Source organism: Cavia porcellus, unplaced genomic scaffold (genome assembly GCF_034190915.1).
Source record: "Cavia porcellus strain 051 isolate PalLab524CR breed Dunkin Hartley unplaced genomic scaffold, mCavPor4.1 scaffold_9, whole genome shotgun sequence".
Classification (NCBI taxonomy): Eukaryota; Metazoa; Chordata; class Mammalia; order Rodentia; family Caviidae; genus Cavia; species Cavia porcellus.
The window spans coordinates 75,305,217-75,322,232 of record NW_026947492.1 but is presented as its reverse complement, the minus strand read 5'-3'; the positions used below and the strand labels follow the sequence as shown (position 1 = coordinate 75,322,232).

At 36.5% G+C, this 17,016-nt stretch overlaps 1 protein-coding gene across 1 annotated transcript in view; it reads right to left on the bottom strand.

Annotated features, from left to right (window-relative positions):
* Positions 1–8,590: 8,590 nt before the first annotated feature.
* Positions 8,591–17,016, bottom strand: part of Ccdc73 (coiled-coil domain containing 73) — a 45,306-nt gene continuing 36,880 nt past the window's right edge. The window contains exons 7-9 of the mRNA XM_063256722.1: positions 11,646–11,781; positions 11,077–11,156; positions 8,591–9,608 (exon numbers count right to left, since the gene is read on the bottom strand). Of these exons, the coding sequence (XP_063112792.1) occupies positions 9,600–9,608; positions 11,077–11,156; positions 11,646–11,781 (225 nt within the window). The 3' untranslated portion in view covers positions 8,591–9,599. The remainder of the gene's footprint in view (positions 9,609–11,076; positions 11,157–11,645; positions 11,782–17,016) is intronic.

The following is a 17,016-nucleotide window of genomic DNA, read 5'->3' as shown; positions in this document are numbered from 1 at the left end:
CTTCTGTTAGGATTCATGGAGTTGTAGTTCCTGCTAGTACTTTCTAGAATGTCCTTCCAAACTTTTTGGAGTGCTGGCTTGGTGTTCATTAATTTCCTCAGATGTTCTTTTTCATGGAAGCATCTTATTTCTCCTTCAATTTTTACAGGTAGTTTTGTGGGTTACATCAATCTAAGTTAGAGGTTGTTGTAGGGCTTCAAATACTTCAGTCCAGGCTGTCATTGACTTGAGCATTTGTTTTGAGAAGTCAGCTGTGATTCTAATGGGCTTTCTTTTATAAGTGTTTTCTTTCCTTTTCTCTAATAGCTTTAAATATTCCATTCTTGTGTTGAATTTCTGGAATCTTGACTATGATATACCTTGCTGTAGATTTTTTGATTATGGCTAATTGTGGTTCTATATGCATGACTTAGCTGTATGCCAAATTTTTTTTCCCTGCTAGTAAAATTTTTTCCCATGATGTCTAGGGACAGGTTTTTAATATCATTTGTGTTATCTCCTGCTTTTTCACAGACTCCAGTCAATATTATGTTATTCTTCACTTGCTTTGTTGTTATCACTTCAGAGAGGCCAGGCAGGTGGCTTTTGGATTGTTCCCCCTCATTGTATCCTGGGTTTACCTTTGGTGAACTGGATGTATGGGACTGCATCTTGTTTAAGTGTTTTCTCATTTTACATTTTTTTGTAGTTTAATTCCTGGGTTGATGCTTATAAATGGTCTATGGTGAGTTGCTTTACCGCTAGTATTTAGATCTGTTAAGAAATGACTACTACTCATAGATGTCTTCCAGTGTAGCTGGTTTTTGGGTTTTGAGTCTTCTCCAAGATCCTACCTCTTCAATTTGTTGGGGGTGAGAAGTTGTCACCTGCTTGGTCCAGTTCTTTGGCACTGGCCCACAGTATTTTCTATGCTTTACGGCAATCTGTCTTGATATACCAGGAACAGCTAGTTAAAACCATTAAGTCACTTTGGCTAACATGGTGCAATCAGCAATAACAATAGCATCACACACAGTCACCAGCTGGTGCAGTCGTCCATGGCTACTGTTCCCTTGCACTGTTGAGTCTCTTCATGGAGGCCTCCACTGCTGTCAGCAGTCACCATGTGTCCACAGGTTTAACTACTCCTTCCACGCAGTGAATCCTGACTCAGGGAAATAGACTGTGCCAGCCACCTCCTTCTTGGTTGATGTTTCCCTCTTCATTCTCCCAGCGGGCTTCAATTCTCACTTCATATTCTTCCTGCGTCCAGGGGACCCACTTCCCTCCTTCTTCTCTTCCTCATATTGCTATATTCACAGTTCACAGTTTTGCACAGCTGCTTAGAAAAAGGTGGCTCGCTTCCGGGAGAATATGGCGGACAGATAACAGCAACTACCCGAGGCTCTCTGAAAGACTCGGCTCAGAAGCCAGGAATGGTGCGGACTAAGGAGACATAAGCAGGTGGAGATATGCTCTGCTGACTCAGGAACGAACTGGGCTGAGAGAAACCAACTTGGAATGCAGTCCTGGTGCTAAAACAGGAACAGAAAAGCCTCGGTGTGGAGGCTGGACCCTGCGCCATTGTAAGCCGCGATTTGGGTTTCCCGCCGCGCGGTGGCTGGCTGCCTCTACAGTGGCTCGGCAAGGAGAGAGACGCGCAGAAGCTCTGAGAACGGCAATCTGCGAACGGCAGGGAGGTGTGCACTGACTTGTGGTGAGGTGAGTGAGAGAAACTGATACTACCACAGTTTGACTCCAGCAGAGGACTTTCTGGGCCCGAGCAGTCCTGCGGGAGCAGGGCGCGGTGGCGACTCCAGCCATACATCCCCCTCTCGGGCGGGATTGGTGAAAAGTGCCTGGCCTGCGTGACGCTGCCGGCGGAACTGGTAGGCTGTCCCAACCCAGATCCCAGAGCCTGACCGTGGCCGGGAGGCTGCCTGGTCCGTAACTCCCTGGTGCACAGCGGTGAGCGGGAACACCTAACTGGCGCAATTCGATCAGGATGTGGCTGACTGGGAGAGAAGCTGGGCCTCTTATATAAGCTTGCATATATAAGGAACAGAGAAGAAGAGGCAGCATGGGAAGAGGCAGCAACAAGAAAGGCTCCTCGGCCCCCAGTTCTGAGAAACAGGCAATAGCAGACACCGCACCAATACACATAAGGCACCATATAGAGAGCCTCATAGACCAATTCAGGAATGAAGTTAGCAACGACCTGAAGCTAGAAGTATGCAGAATAGTTAGAGAAATGCTAAGTACCACCCAAGAAAAAACAGGTGGTAGAATGGAAGAACAGAAAAAAAGAGGAGAATTGTTTGATGGAGAAAACAGAGAAAGCATAGAATACGTGAAGCAGGTTCAAAGGGACTACCAAGATACTAAGAAGTCTATCGAAGACTGGCATAACAGCTTGAAAGAAACTAAGGACAGACTATCTGAACTGGAGGGCAGACTTGTAATATGGGAGAATGAAATGAAAAACTTCTTAAAAATAACAAAGAAACAAACAGCAATAATACAAAGACAAGAAGATGATAAGAGGAGCCATAACTTAAGGATTAAGAACATAAAAGAAGAAGTAGGGACACAAACAAGTGAACTACAAAAGCTACTCACAGAAATAATCCAGGATAATTTTCCTAATTTAGCAAAAGGTAAAGATACTCAGATGTATGAGGCATACAGGACCCCAGCTACCTACAACCCAAACAGAGCAACACCCAGGCATATAATAATAAAAATTCCAGAAATTCAATACAAGAACAGAATATTAAAAGCTGTCAGAGACAAGAAACAGACCACTTACAAGGGAACACCCATCAGAATTACAGCAGATTTCTCTGCACAAACCATCAAATCACGAAGAGCATGGGAGGAAATAATTCAAGCTTTGAAAGATAATAATCTCCAGCCAAGATTGAGATATCCTGCACAACTGTCCCTGGAAATTGATGGAAAAACAAGGTGCTTCCAGGATAAAGAGGAACTGGGGGAATTTGCAACCACCAATTCAACTCTACAGAGAGTATTGCAGGATATTCTAAAAAAAGAAAAATACAAAGAACCCAGAAATAGTGGCGGGGAGGCCACACGAATGGAGCAGAGAACAAAATGAAGAAGACAAACTGACAGCTACTGACAGAAAAAGAGCTCAACAGAAATGAGGCAGAGAAGATTGGATGATAGGAACAGCTATTTTGGAGAAAATGACATCTTAATAGGTAATACTGATTTAGTATCATCTTGCTTTGAAGTCTCATCTAGCTTTTGTTCTTCTGTCTCCAATGGTCTAAATAGGCTGTATCTTATTGGATTTTATTATGTACGATAGTATAAGCAAAAACCTTATAAAGACAAGGAGATTATACAGAAACCATTGTTCATTATCTGTTAGTCGATTCTAAATACTCTGTAATGCTGTCATTCTCTTGAATGGTTTTACATTGTTTTGATATACTTAATGCTACAGTATACGAAGTTGTACTCAAGGATTTCAAAGAAAGAGACAATATGGTAACTACTTTTAGGTTAGGATTATCTGGTGGTGAAACACTATTCTGCTTAAATGGTTATGTTTTGATCTGCGCTGTTTCGTTGTTATGCCCTCTTTTATCTCAATCTCCACTCCATTATTTACTTTTTTATCTTTATCCTTTTAATTAAAGGAAAAAAAATAGCAGGATATATTATAGTAACCCACTTTGACTTTTCATTACCTTGATTTAAAGCCCTGTATTACTCTCACCATCTGGTTTTTAACTGATGTTCCCCTATTCTGTTTTGCTGGATAGTATCAGGTTCGAAAGTTTAGGCATCAGCTGTGAAGATAATGAGATTCATTATGACGCCCATTCTCGTTGACTTTTATCTTCTTTTGAAGACCTACAATGTCTCCAATGTTTTGGTTTTGTCGGTTTTATTCTTTACTGTTTTGTTCAATTGTATTATAACTAATGATATAGGCAATTCTATTAGAGATAGCGGGAGGCATTATGGTAACCATTGTTGATCACCTTGTATTATGTTTTTACATTATCTATTATGTCCACCCTTTTGACTTGACTGATTCTGTTCTGTTATGTCACATTTAGTTTTACTCTCTTCCAAAAAAGCAATAAGAACCGTGGGAGCAATGAAACCCAAAATGTGTAATAGTCATGGTACAAAAGAGAGGAAAAGAAAGTGCTCCAAACTATATAACTGCATGTATATTTAAGTGTATAAGATAGAAAATGATATCACAGAGTTTTATTGGATCAATGAACAGAACTGTTTGCAATATCATTGATGGAATGTCCACTTTACAAGCTTTAATTTTGTGACTTGAACAATTATTTCTAAGATGACAATATGTAATCCATTAAAAAAAAAAAAGGTGGCTCCACTTAGTGCTGAATCAGCTAACTTGATTCCATTCAAGGGAACAACAGCAGCACACTTAAGAGATATTCCATGTTTAAATGTGAACGGACCAGAGTAGTTTTATTACAAACACTTGAAAAATAAAACTTACCAGATGGTGAGTTATCAGCATTATGTTAACTTTAAAAGAACAGCATATTTTATAGCTCAAAAATAACTTTGTTATAACCAACATTCTATATCATTAAGTTCAGATTCAAGAACATGCTGAGCAGCAATTATAGAAAGACAGTATAATAAATTATTATTCTAGTTCATATATCAAATGGCCTTAATTTAATAAACCGAATAATTCATAAGACTTTGCAATTTCCATTATGGGTAAGATCAGAAAAACATGGGATAATATTAAAATGACTGTAGATACTAAAGATGGAAAAATAATTCTAGTTTTTCTAGTAATCAATGTCCTAATGATTTGTGAAATTAACTCAAAGGTAAGATTTCTGCTAAAGGACTCTAACTGAGGTTAAAATGTATTGCACTATTTGGTGAAATGCTATCAGAGTAATTAAAAATCTTTTATGCTCAACTGATACTGTTTTTGAAAAGGCACAGTGATACTGACTTTAATATATGTATATATACCTTTTTCACATAAGTATTTCTAAAATCTTCTTTTCAAATTGCTTTTACATGTAATGTTTTAAAGGAAAGTGGCATTTACTTTTTCTTTTTCTTTCTTTCTTTCTTTTTTTTTTTTTTGTCTTTTTGAGACAGGGTCTCACTGTGCAGTTCAGGCTGGCCTTGAGCTCACTTTGTAGTCTAGGCTGGTTTTGAACTCGCAACGATCCTCCTGCCTCAGCCTCCTGAGTGCTGGGATTGCAGGTGTGAGCTACCACACCCGGCTGCTGGCATTTACTTTTTGAAATTTTAAGGACAGATATATTTGTGTGAGGTAAATATTCAAAGAATTTAGGAAGTGAATTATTAGATGGTTTGCTTTATACTGGTAATCTGTTCAAAGTTCACTCCCAAGACATCATGTCCCACTGATGAGAGGTAGATGGCAGAACTTGCATTCACTAATATAGCTCACAATTAGCTGAATGACTAAAGGGTAGTTTTTCAAAGGTGTTTTTCTTCTTCAAGGTTCAAAATGCAATGAAGTTTTATGTTTTTCTACATTTTTTAATAACTGAAAATGTGAAGCTGTTGGAATCAGGTACTTTATAGAAGATACACTAAAATGCATCAATTCCTATTAATTATTAGGAAGTAACAGGGAAGTAATGAGAAGGGTAGTAATGGAAAACTAACATATGGCTGACAAAATAAAACATAATAATTTCACATATCTCTCTCTTACATATGAATTAAAATTTTAAGAGCATAATAAATTAAAATCAAAGACCTCCAAGAAATGATTTTCAATTGAAAATTATGCTTTCGATTTTATAGCCTTTATAAGCTTTTAAATAGCCTGAACTTTTAGTACATTGTCTGTTTTCTAACCATTTTATTCAAAGCTGCTAGTGCAGCAAATAAACAGCACATTCTTTGATCTCATTAAATTACAACTTACAGTTCCTAGAGCCATAAATACCATGCTGTTTTCCTGCACCTCCCACCCTGGCAGGGGTGGTCTGCTTCACATCACTATCTCCTCAGCGCACCCATGCTCACTCAGACAAACTGCAGAGAATGTGAGTGCTGCTCACAGATAGCATCGGGCATTCCTGGTGATTGCCATCATGGTGAACCCAGTATTCAGCACTGCAATACTCAGTTTATCTAACAACTGAGTCTGAAAGGAATTCCACCTTATCATAAACCAATAACTTAACTGTTCTGGACAAAATCACAGAACAGTATAAAAGAAAAATGAACATTATCCTTAGGAAAATTAATGATTAGAAGTTTTAACTGAGTGATATAGTCAATGTTACTAGATTCGATTAGATTAGAAAGAAAGCCAAAAAAAGCTTTCCTTAAAAAGCTACATAAAATACACAAAATGTAAAACTAGTGTACCTAGGATCTACAAAATATTAAAAATTGGTTTGTAAATTATTTTATATTTATGTTTGTTATTATTCAGACTTTGAAGTCAAAAGGAAACAAAATTTTCTCTTTTCCATTACACAAATCTCTCTTGCAAGAACAATTTGGTGTACAGACCCTTACATAAGGCTTTCTAGAATGATAGAGCCTGCTGCCCCCTACCCTATCCATCAGTCCAGGCGGCCCTGGCTGAGAGCACAGGCTTGGGATGGGCAAGCCTTCTTGCAAGCACCTCATTCACTTGTTCTTGGAGACAGATATTCTTCACCTTCTCAATAAACCTGATAAGGGTCTTTTTTTTGATGGATTTACATGAGCTCCATTTAATCTGCAGGTCAGTGTCACATTAGAAATAAAATAGTTGATTTTATTACAATGAAACTTTTCATTTTATTTAATGCAAAAACAATAATTACAGATACTAGATACAGATATGTACTTTTCGCAACAGTACAATAGCTGAATAAAGACATACAAATAGTTTAATGAGCAAGTTTTTAGGGATATTAATACTTAAATCACTGACAAAAATACAAAATATTGCATATTTTCACTCATGTGGAAGCTAAAACAGTTGATTTTCATAGAAATGAAGAGTAGCATAGTGGCCACTTGAGTTTAGGAAGGGGAGGGATGGAGAGAAACAGAGGGAGTCTAACAACACGTACCAAAATGTAATTCCATGGGAGGGATATAGTCTAATGCTCTATAGCACAGGAAGGTGACCATGTTTACAACAATTTATTACATATTTTATGAAGAATTACAAGAGTCCCAACACAAAGAAATAATAAATGCTTAAGGAGATGCTAAATACTCTTATTTGATCATGGCAAACTATATACATATATAAAATATCACACTGCACCCTATAATTATCTAATAATTATATGAAAAAAAAAGATTTAAAACGGTCCAAAGACAGTCATCTCACCAAAGATATACAGACAGTAGGTTAGCATATGAAAACATTTGCAATGTTAAACGTTATTGATGGGTTCTGCCTCTGTGAAGCTCTGCCAGGCTCATGGTGGCGCCTGCCTAGCATGGTGTTGGACCCTAAGGACGGTAGCATGTCCCTTCTATGCTAACTTCTGTGTTAAGACTTCCAAGCCAAACTTGAACTTCCTGCTTTTTGTGCATGTGTGTCATACCAACATTCCCCCAATCATCTGTCAATACATCATTCTGCCCACCCCTTCAAACTCCATGCTCTCAAACCAAATAAAAGCCCACTGCTTCTTTGTCTGCCTCCAGAGGACCTTGCACTCTTCTGCAGCCCTCACATACCCACAATAAAGGCCTTTTTCCTTCTTTTTCTGCTCTTGGTTTCCTGCAGCATCTAGGAAAAATCTAACAGTAACCAGGATGTTTCAGATTGAAATGAGACAGACACATGCTGGCATGTAGCTCAGTAATACAGTATGTGCCTAGAATGCAGCAAGCCCAGGATTTGCTATCAGGCCTGGACAAACAAACAAAATCACCACATACCAATTAGAGTCACCAGACTCCGAAGTGCTGTGAGCATGGGGCACAGGTGAGGGTGACACTGAGAGCTTGTGCATGCATGATGACAGGAAGCCAAGAGGACTCTTGTGCTTTCCAATTCTCACACTGTGAATCCAGACTTCTAGAAAACAACACCTATTACATGAAATATCGTTACTTTAAGTAGTGAAATTCTATGCATATGACAAGGTATAAATACTTACATGGGGCACTTTTTTCTTTTAAAGGCAGAATCCTAGCTGGATGTGGTGGTTACATCCCTATAATACTAGCTCTGTGGGAAGCTGGGTCTGGAAGACCACAAATTCCAGCCCAACCAAGACAACGTATTGTCTGTGTGAGATCCTGTCTTAATGAGGAGAAGGGGTGGAAGGGTAGAGATATAGGCAATACAAAGGCCCAGGATTAAATTTGAAGTTAAATAAATAAATATATAAGCAGCCTCTTTCTGAGTCAAGATGACAAGATTGACCCAAATTAGTAGATTAATGATGCATCTGAATGAACCCCTTCATTCATATTTTCCATTCCATGAGTTCATGCATTTTGCAAAGGTGAGGTCTGGGGTGTGCATTAGTCGCTTTCCTTTTTTTTTTTTTTTTTTTCCTTTTTTCCAGTACCAGGGATCGAACTCATGACTGCCTGCTTGCAAGGCAGGTGCTTATGCTGCTGAGCTAAATCCCCAGCCTCTCATTGGTCGCTTTCCCATCACAGGGACAAAATATCCAACAACCACAACTTAAAGGAAGAAAGTTTATTTTGGCTCACAGTTTCAAAGTGTTTGGTCTAGGCTGGCTGGCTTCAAGAAAGAAACACACAGTGGAAGGATCTGGTGTAGGAAAGATTCCCAGCCCACGTCAGCTAGGAAGCTGAGAGAAAAAGGAAGAGCCAAGGATAAGCCTACATGCCTCCTGGGCCACACCCCATGGCCCACTTCCTCTAGCCATGGTCCAACTCTAACAATTGTGAACTTTTCAATGGGTCACTGATGAATACAGTGCCTCCGTGATCCACTCTCTTCCAAAAGCCTCATCTCTGAACACCAGACTTCTGGGGGATATTTTAGCTTTAAACCATAACGGGGTAAATCTTACATTTCTGAAACACAATTTTCCGTCTTAAGTCAAGTAACCTAGACAGTAATTAACTTCATAACCTTGGCCTTATTAATATTACAGCCTTTTACTAGTTACTTTTCCATTCCTGGGACAAATGCCGGATAGCTACAACTTAGAGATAGACAGTTTTCTTTTGTCTCATAGTCTGAGAGGGTTCAGCCCATGGTTGGTTGGCTCCAACACAGATACAGCATGTAGAAATGCATGGGAGAGAAAAGCTGCTCAATCTGTGGCAGCCAGGCAGAGAGTGAAGAGAGCAGCCAGGGACAAGAACATAGCCTTCCAGTCACACCCCAGGAAGCCAGCTCTTCTGGTCAGGCCCTACCTCCAAACAGCATATTCAGCTATGAACTCATCAAGAGACGAATCCATCATGAGCACAGTTCCCCACAATGCAGGCACCTTCAAAACATCCTTCCTCTGAATACACAAGGTTTTTGCAGGACACTTTAGATCTAAAGCATTAACAGGCTAAGCAAACATGGCATTCATGAGTTAGCATGGTTTGATGATTTATTTCCAAAGGAGTGGACAGGATACACACTAGCAGAAATGGAGCTGTCACCATTCCTAAGCAAAAAGGACAAGAAGATTACTGGAACTTGAAAAGAGCATCACGAAAAACAGGCCAATCTGAAAGCAACAGTGATCTGCTGCAGGGACCTCACAGGGACAGAACAGGGAATAAACACCCTCTCTTATGACCCTCTTTTCTTCTCCCATATTCTGCCCAGACTGCACTGGCCCAGCTCGGGTACAAAAGACAGAGAAGGCCATGGAGGCAACTCATAGGTAACCTTTGCAGGTATGAATCTGGATCTAAAGGAACAAGTGGAAGATATTTTGTACATAGAAAAATAACCACCAGTTAAATACATGTTAGCACAGGATAAGTACTTGTGCTAGGGAAATGGTTCTAGAGTGATCTAAAGTGGTATTATTTGAGATGGGGTATTATTTGAGAAGAGTAAAAGGAGGAAATGAGATGCCATCATAGAAAGAATAAGGCCTTAGCTATTTCTTTTTCCTCTCCTTTTTAAAAAAAATCAGTTTGGTATTTTCAGTTGCAGATAACTGAAAACTGAACTAATTGGCTGAAGTGTGAATGGGGGCTACTGGCTCCCATGACTGAAAAGCCCGGCAGTAGGCGAAGATGGGAAGTTTGGTGATACAGGGACTCCACAACGTTACGAAGGAACAGGCATGTTTATATCACTTCACTTTGCTGAGAAGGTGCCTTTTTGGGCTTCTCTCATGGTTGTGGGGGACTGCAAATTACATTCTTCCTGGTTTATAGTCAGTAGTTAAGGTTATTTATCTGATCCTGAATCAATGTTTGGCAAGAGTTAAGAAATAGGCTTATGGTGTCTGCCAATTTAGGTCAGTTCTAAAACTGGAGACATCAAAACAAAAATGGAGATAAGGTTAGGAAGGAGAAGAGGGATACTGGTGTTAAGTAGGCCACCAATCAATATGACCCTCCCGCCATACCAGACCTGTTCTAGTTCTGCAATGCTAAACTTTCCCACCTGAGGGCTCTCGTCCATGCCTGAAACATCCTCCCCGCCACAGCCTTCAGCCTAGTCCAATAAAGCTGCCTATATGTCATCTTGTCCTAACTGCTCCAGATCACTTGTGACTTTTTACAACACTCTTTCATCTGTATATTTGTTTTATGTCTTCTCCCCTGGACTGTAAACCTTATAAAATAGGAACGTGCTTTATTTTCTTCAGAGTTGTGCCCAAAATATGCGGCACACAAAAGTCAACACTGAACATGGACTGAAAGAATGGTTCTAATGCAGCTAAGATGGAGTGAATGTGACTGGCTACTCGTGTCACCATAAAGTGTAAGCCACTCATACAAGTCAAAGAAACAGCATTCTAAGTGGGCTGGAGGAAACTCATTATTATAGTACTAGAATCATATCTTAAGGTTGGGAATCTTATATTTTCCTACCAAACCTCTGTTTTCCAGTAGTAAGGCTATTTTAAGCTATAATTTTTTCTTAATAGTATAAAATTATACCAACTATACCTTTTTTAAACTGCATATTTCAGATTCTTGCTTCTTATTTAAAGCTGAAAGTCTGTTGTTTAATTGTATTGCTTCTTGTACTGTAAAATGAAAGACATTTAGGAAAACATACTCAGGGGATATTTCAAAGAAAATATAACTAGCTTACACAGGGAAAATAGTGTCAACACAATATATACAATTATTTAATATTGATTAAATAATATTCATTACTACTACTAATATCTGATAAGTTCAATGTATTCATAAGTTCATTTCAATCATCTCTAATGAATATGTAAATTTAAATATGATAACACCTATTTTTTCATTTTTTATTTTAAAAAGAATAAAACAAAACAGAACAAGCAAATCAGAACAGAACAATGCAAGCAATACAGGACTTCAAAACAAGATCACAGGATATCAACAGTGGCTACCATAATGTTTCTTTTTTTCTTTGAAATAGTTGACCATACCTTCACACACAATAATGTCAAATATAAAAAAATAGTTTAGAATCAATCAAAAGAATGAAAGCATTACAGGACTTCAAAACCAGATAACAGGAAATGAACAATTACACCTACCATTTTGTTCTAACTTTGTATGATTCTCTTTCACCAATCCAAATTGATGTGTTACCACAGCATAGTATTTCTCAATCTCATTTACCTGCTTCTGATAATCTTCCTTAGCCAGAAGATGGAACTGAACCTTTTGTTCCTATTTTGAAGAATAATTTTTAGTCATTCATATAACACAAACATAAACATATCCAACTGGCAGACAGTGATAAACAACTCTTCTTGATAAGATGCAAAAATAAATGTTATGAAAAAATACTCTAGAATTACACCATTGGGAGGACAATGTTAGGAGATACTACTAAATACATGTAAAATAAAGCATACCATTTTCCTGTATCAAAATAGTTACTTCGTGTAATGCTTCTACCGTCTACTTCTTTTTCAAAGTCAACTGACTATTTTATTTATGTATAAAAGCTAAAGCTAATCAATCACTAAATAAATTGAAGGGATTAAATCAACAAGTCGATACTTGGAAATATTTTTCTTTTTCTAATAGTTCATTTGAATATTCAAGGTCTAACAATCGTCATTTTTATTCTTTGTTCTTTTAGTTTGCAAATATAAATTTGCAAACTGTCAAACCGCAGGTAATTTTTCTCAGATTAATTTTAATAACACTGCACCTTCTCACTGCATTACAAAATGCAAGGACAATGACTCTCAGTGACAGCAAGGCAATACAGTATAGTAAAAAATCCACTTAAACTAGACACAAAATTGGTAATAATTGGACCCTATTTATAATATAAGGATCTCCACTCCTTTCCACTACCAGAGTTACTTTTACCATACTTAAGAATTAACATTAATCTTTAAAAGTTGCCTAGCATGTGCAAAGCCCCGGGTTCAACTACCAGTACCACTCCCAAAAATATGTTAGTAGAATCAACACTAATTTTTACAGGCTTTTAAAAAATCTTCACATTAGCAGAATCATTGATTGGCTTTACAGCTTTTTTAAAAAAACTGCTTCCCTTCTATAAAGAACAGTGCTACATTCTCGTTGACTTTTATCTACTTTTGAAGACCTACAATGTCTCCAATGTTTTGGTTTTGTTGGTTTTATTCTTTACTGTTTTATTCAATTGTATTATAACTAATCATATAGGCAATTCTATTAGAGCTAGCGGGAGGCATTATGGTAACCATTGTTGATCACCTTGTATTATGTTTTTACATTATCTATTATGTCCACCCTTTTGACTTGACCGATTCTGTTCTGTTATGTAACATTTGGTTTTATTCTCTTCCAAAAAAGTAATAAGAACCGTGGGAGCAATGAAACCCAAAATGTGTAATAGTCATTGTACAAAAGAGAGGAAAAGAAAGTGCTCCAAACTATATAACTGCATGTATATTTAAGTGTATAAGATAGAAAATGATATCACAGAGTTTTATTGGATCATTGAACAGAACTGTTTGCAGTATCATTGTTGGAACGTCCACTTTACAAGCTTTAATTTTGTGACTTGAACAATTATTTCTAAGATGACAATATGTAATCCATTAACTAGTGATTTCCTACTGTTTATTTTTTTTTCTGTAAATCTGTGTAACTTGTACCCTTTCTCTGCTTTTTTTTTCTTTTCTCCTTAAATAAAATTAAAAAAAAAAAAAGAACAGTGCTACAACAACACCAACAGCAACAAAGAACAGTATAGGCTCATCCACTGGCACTCAGTACTTATCTTCTGAATGAGTTACTACTGTCCTGAGTTCCAGCAGTGGGTGTTTGCAGAAGTCACCTAAGCCGTATCCATTTCCTTTACCAAATACTACCAGTTCCATAACTTTTTTCACTGAAATCCTTCTTCCTCATTAGCTTCACAGGACTAAAAGTCACAAGTTTTAGTCTCTCCTAGAGAAGGGAAAGGCATATTACCCAGAATAAACTAATGACCTACTTTTCTCAAATTTTAATCTTGAGCAAAAAGACAACAAAATGGAAGTTTGGTGGTGAGCTTATCCAAACTAGTATGACACCTCTGCTGTGCCTTTCTATATCCTGCCTTGCAAATTCCAAACTTACTCTGATCCCTGTTTATTCCCAAATGCATGCCCCACTCTCTGGCTGATTAGCGCCTCCACTGAAATTTCTGTTGTGTTCGTTAACTAGAGATAAGCTGTATATATTTAAATCCTGTCTCTGTGACTGAGCTATAAGTTCTTGGACAAACTATCTTAAAAGTGGAGATCATCAGAGTGTCTCTATCCTAGGGCTTCTGTAAAGATGAAATGAATTTATACAAAGCACTAAGAACAGACCCTATTCCATAATAATGACAATATAATAATTTGTGATTATTCTTTAACTGACAAAAGTATCTTTAATAGTTTTAATTGTAGACTAAGAAGAGCTTTCTCTTATATTCATCAAAAACACATAATTTAAGCTGCACCTAACTATATTATCTTGACAAGTATAATATTTTTTAATGACGTTAACCAAAGTTACAATATACCCAGTAATGATTACAACAGGTCAGTTCAAAGTTTCTCAAATCCTTTTGTGGGCTTTTTGACATCATCACTTGATCATTTGAACTAGTTGTTGACAACTGTTAACAATGAAAAATAATGAGCTATATTCAATTCCTCTAAAATATCATTTAACTCCTGATTGACAGAAGTAGAATAGCTTTCAGAATACATGTAAAAACCCTTTAGGATTTCACTGAGAACTGGTTATACAGCATTTTTTTAAATTCAAGAAAACTTTCAATTTGAATATGTATGTAGCTTTTAAGAGAAAACACTCTACTATAGTAATACATGGTCCCAACAACACACAACTTTTCAACTAAAAAGTAGTAGGTAGTCAGTACCCAAAAGGGTTTGCAATTCTGTTACCAAAAAGGCCAGAGATTTCATAGGTGCTTCCTACTTCTAGAGCTCTACACACATTAACTTGTGATATAGCCTATTCCATCGTCCTTTGCTGAAGCCAAAGTTGCATTCAATACAAATGTCATTTCATTTGTTTTTATGGCATAATTCTGTTTCCCAAGTGCATTGGCCTGTTCAGTGAACACAATGCATACTGACAAGACCCCATGGGCACTGGAAGCTCACCATAGCCCACACACCCACTGAGCCAGCTGGCTACCCCGACAGTCCCGAGTTCTCAGGTCTGCCACTAACTGCACTACCCATAGTTTCAAATTCTTTGAGAAGCAACAAGAAAATGCAGTGGTAATCACTACCAAGAACATTTTAAAGAATAACACAGTAATGGTATGACTACTATTAAAACTTTCATATTACACAGTAGGAAACAAAGCTTATTTCATTGAGATGACTAATAATTAAATACAAGTGTACACTAAGCACATTTTGTTCTTCTTGCCTCTGTGATTGTTATTTTTTCTTTTATACAACTTAGCCACTAAATACACAATTTAATCCACAAGAAAATAATGTTCAGATATAGTTTTATAAACACGCATGTGCTCCATCTTAAATGCATCTAATCTATACAAATGTGGATTAGAGAAAAAAGATAAACTAGAAGCATGGTCTTGAACCTGAGACATTTAAAGTGAGAATCCTTTACAAATATTGGCACACGATTTTTAGAAATACATTTACCAGCTAAGTGAGGTGGTACACACCCATAATCATGTTTTGTTGCATTCTTGTAATTGGCAATGCTTGATTTTTTTTGAAGAGAGGTTTGAGTAGTTTTAGAAATACACAAATCTTCTGAGTTCTGGTATGTTAATTTATCAATACCACCTCTATAAGAAAATCAGCTTATTGAATTCCCAAAAAACGTAAATTTACTAGTAGTTAGGTGCTCAACTATAAGAAAGCATGAACTTCTGTTAAAAGTTTCTTACATTATTTTTAGTGTCCTAATTTCTTCAAACTTTTGCCTTGACACCACTGTCAGTCTTTGTCCTGTTTTTATTATAGAGTCAAATAATATAAAAATAATGATGTACCACTCTAAAAATGATCAACTTTTAATACAGGAATGTCAATATAAATTACATAAGAATATGAGACAGTCGAGGATTTAGGTCAGCACCATAAGTACCTGCCTGGCAGGCGTGAGGTTTTATATATATATATATGAAAAATTCAGAATTATTATGTAAGATAAAGATACATCTGAATATTTAAAAAATATTTTTACCTGTTAAATTAAAAAATACTGTCAGAGTAGGCCTAAGATATTAATGTATGGATCAACATAAAATTACTTTAATGAAAATCAATAAAATGCCTTGAACTGTCAGAAAAACACTATAACTCAAATATTTTAGTACATTAATAGGTTGTAATTCACAACCACAAAAAGCTTGGAAGTGAACAAAACTAAGTATGTACTACAAGTTTCTTTTTTTTTAAAGATTATAAACATATGTTTAATAAAATTTTAAACTGGAACAATACACATTTGATGTTGCTTTTGATCTTTAACTTGTAGCCTTATCTCCCAGGTCAAAGGACACATTATTCAATTTCACTGTATTTTGTGTAAAATCACTGTAGCGTTGAAGATGACTTTCAGAACAAATGTCATGGTACTTAAAGCCAAACTGGAATCTAGTTTTTCAGCTTCTTAATTAAAATCACAGTTTAAAATAGTCTGGCAATACTATTTTATTCTTTCCAGTTGAACAGCAACAGAATTTCACATCTTTTAGTCAATCAAGCTTAACAATCTAAGAGCTCTTTTATTTTCTAAAACATCAAAATAATTTCAAGAAGCAAAATATTATCTTATGTTTTTATACTTAATGTCATAAGGAATGAGAAACTAGACTGAAAATTAATTTTACTTGCTTTACAAAGAATAAAGATTAAAATAGCATTACCACAAAAAGCTTTCTAAGGATCTAAGTGAATATAGGAGAATTCTCCTCAGTCAAAACCACACACACATAAGTCCTGCAGGATTAAGTAGGGCTAGAAAAGAAGCATAGTTCATATAATTTTGCACTGTAAAAACAAAAATATGTATTTTTATATACATGGAAAGAGAAATTCACAACAAATACTTGTTGAAAAATAAATACCACATCTTAATGTATAACGAAAAGGATGATTACCTTATCCCAAATGCCACTTCATCTATTTCAATTTTTTATACTAATTACATGTTTGCATGAGTATCTGGAAATATATCATAAAAATAGTTTCACATTTTATTTTATAATATGAGCACTATATCTTCTGCAAATAAACTTGTGAAAGAATTCATTATGAAAGAATTCATTTACTGAACTGAAATTACAAGTCTAGCTCTTAAAGTTGGTAATAATAGCCATTTTCATCTGTTAATGTTTTTAACCATAAATATCACATTTACATTCACAAAAGTACTGTGCATCTTATGTACTAATCCAGGTCGGGGAAATAT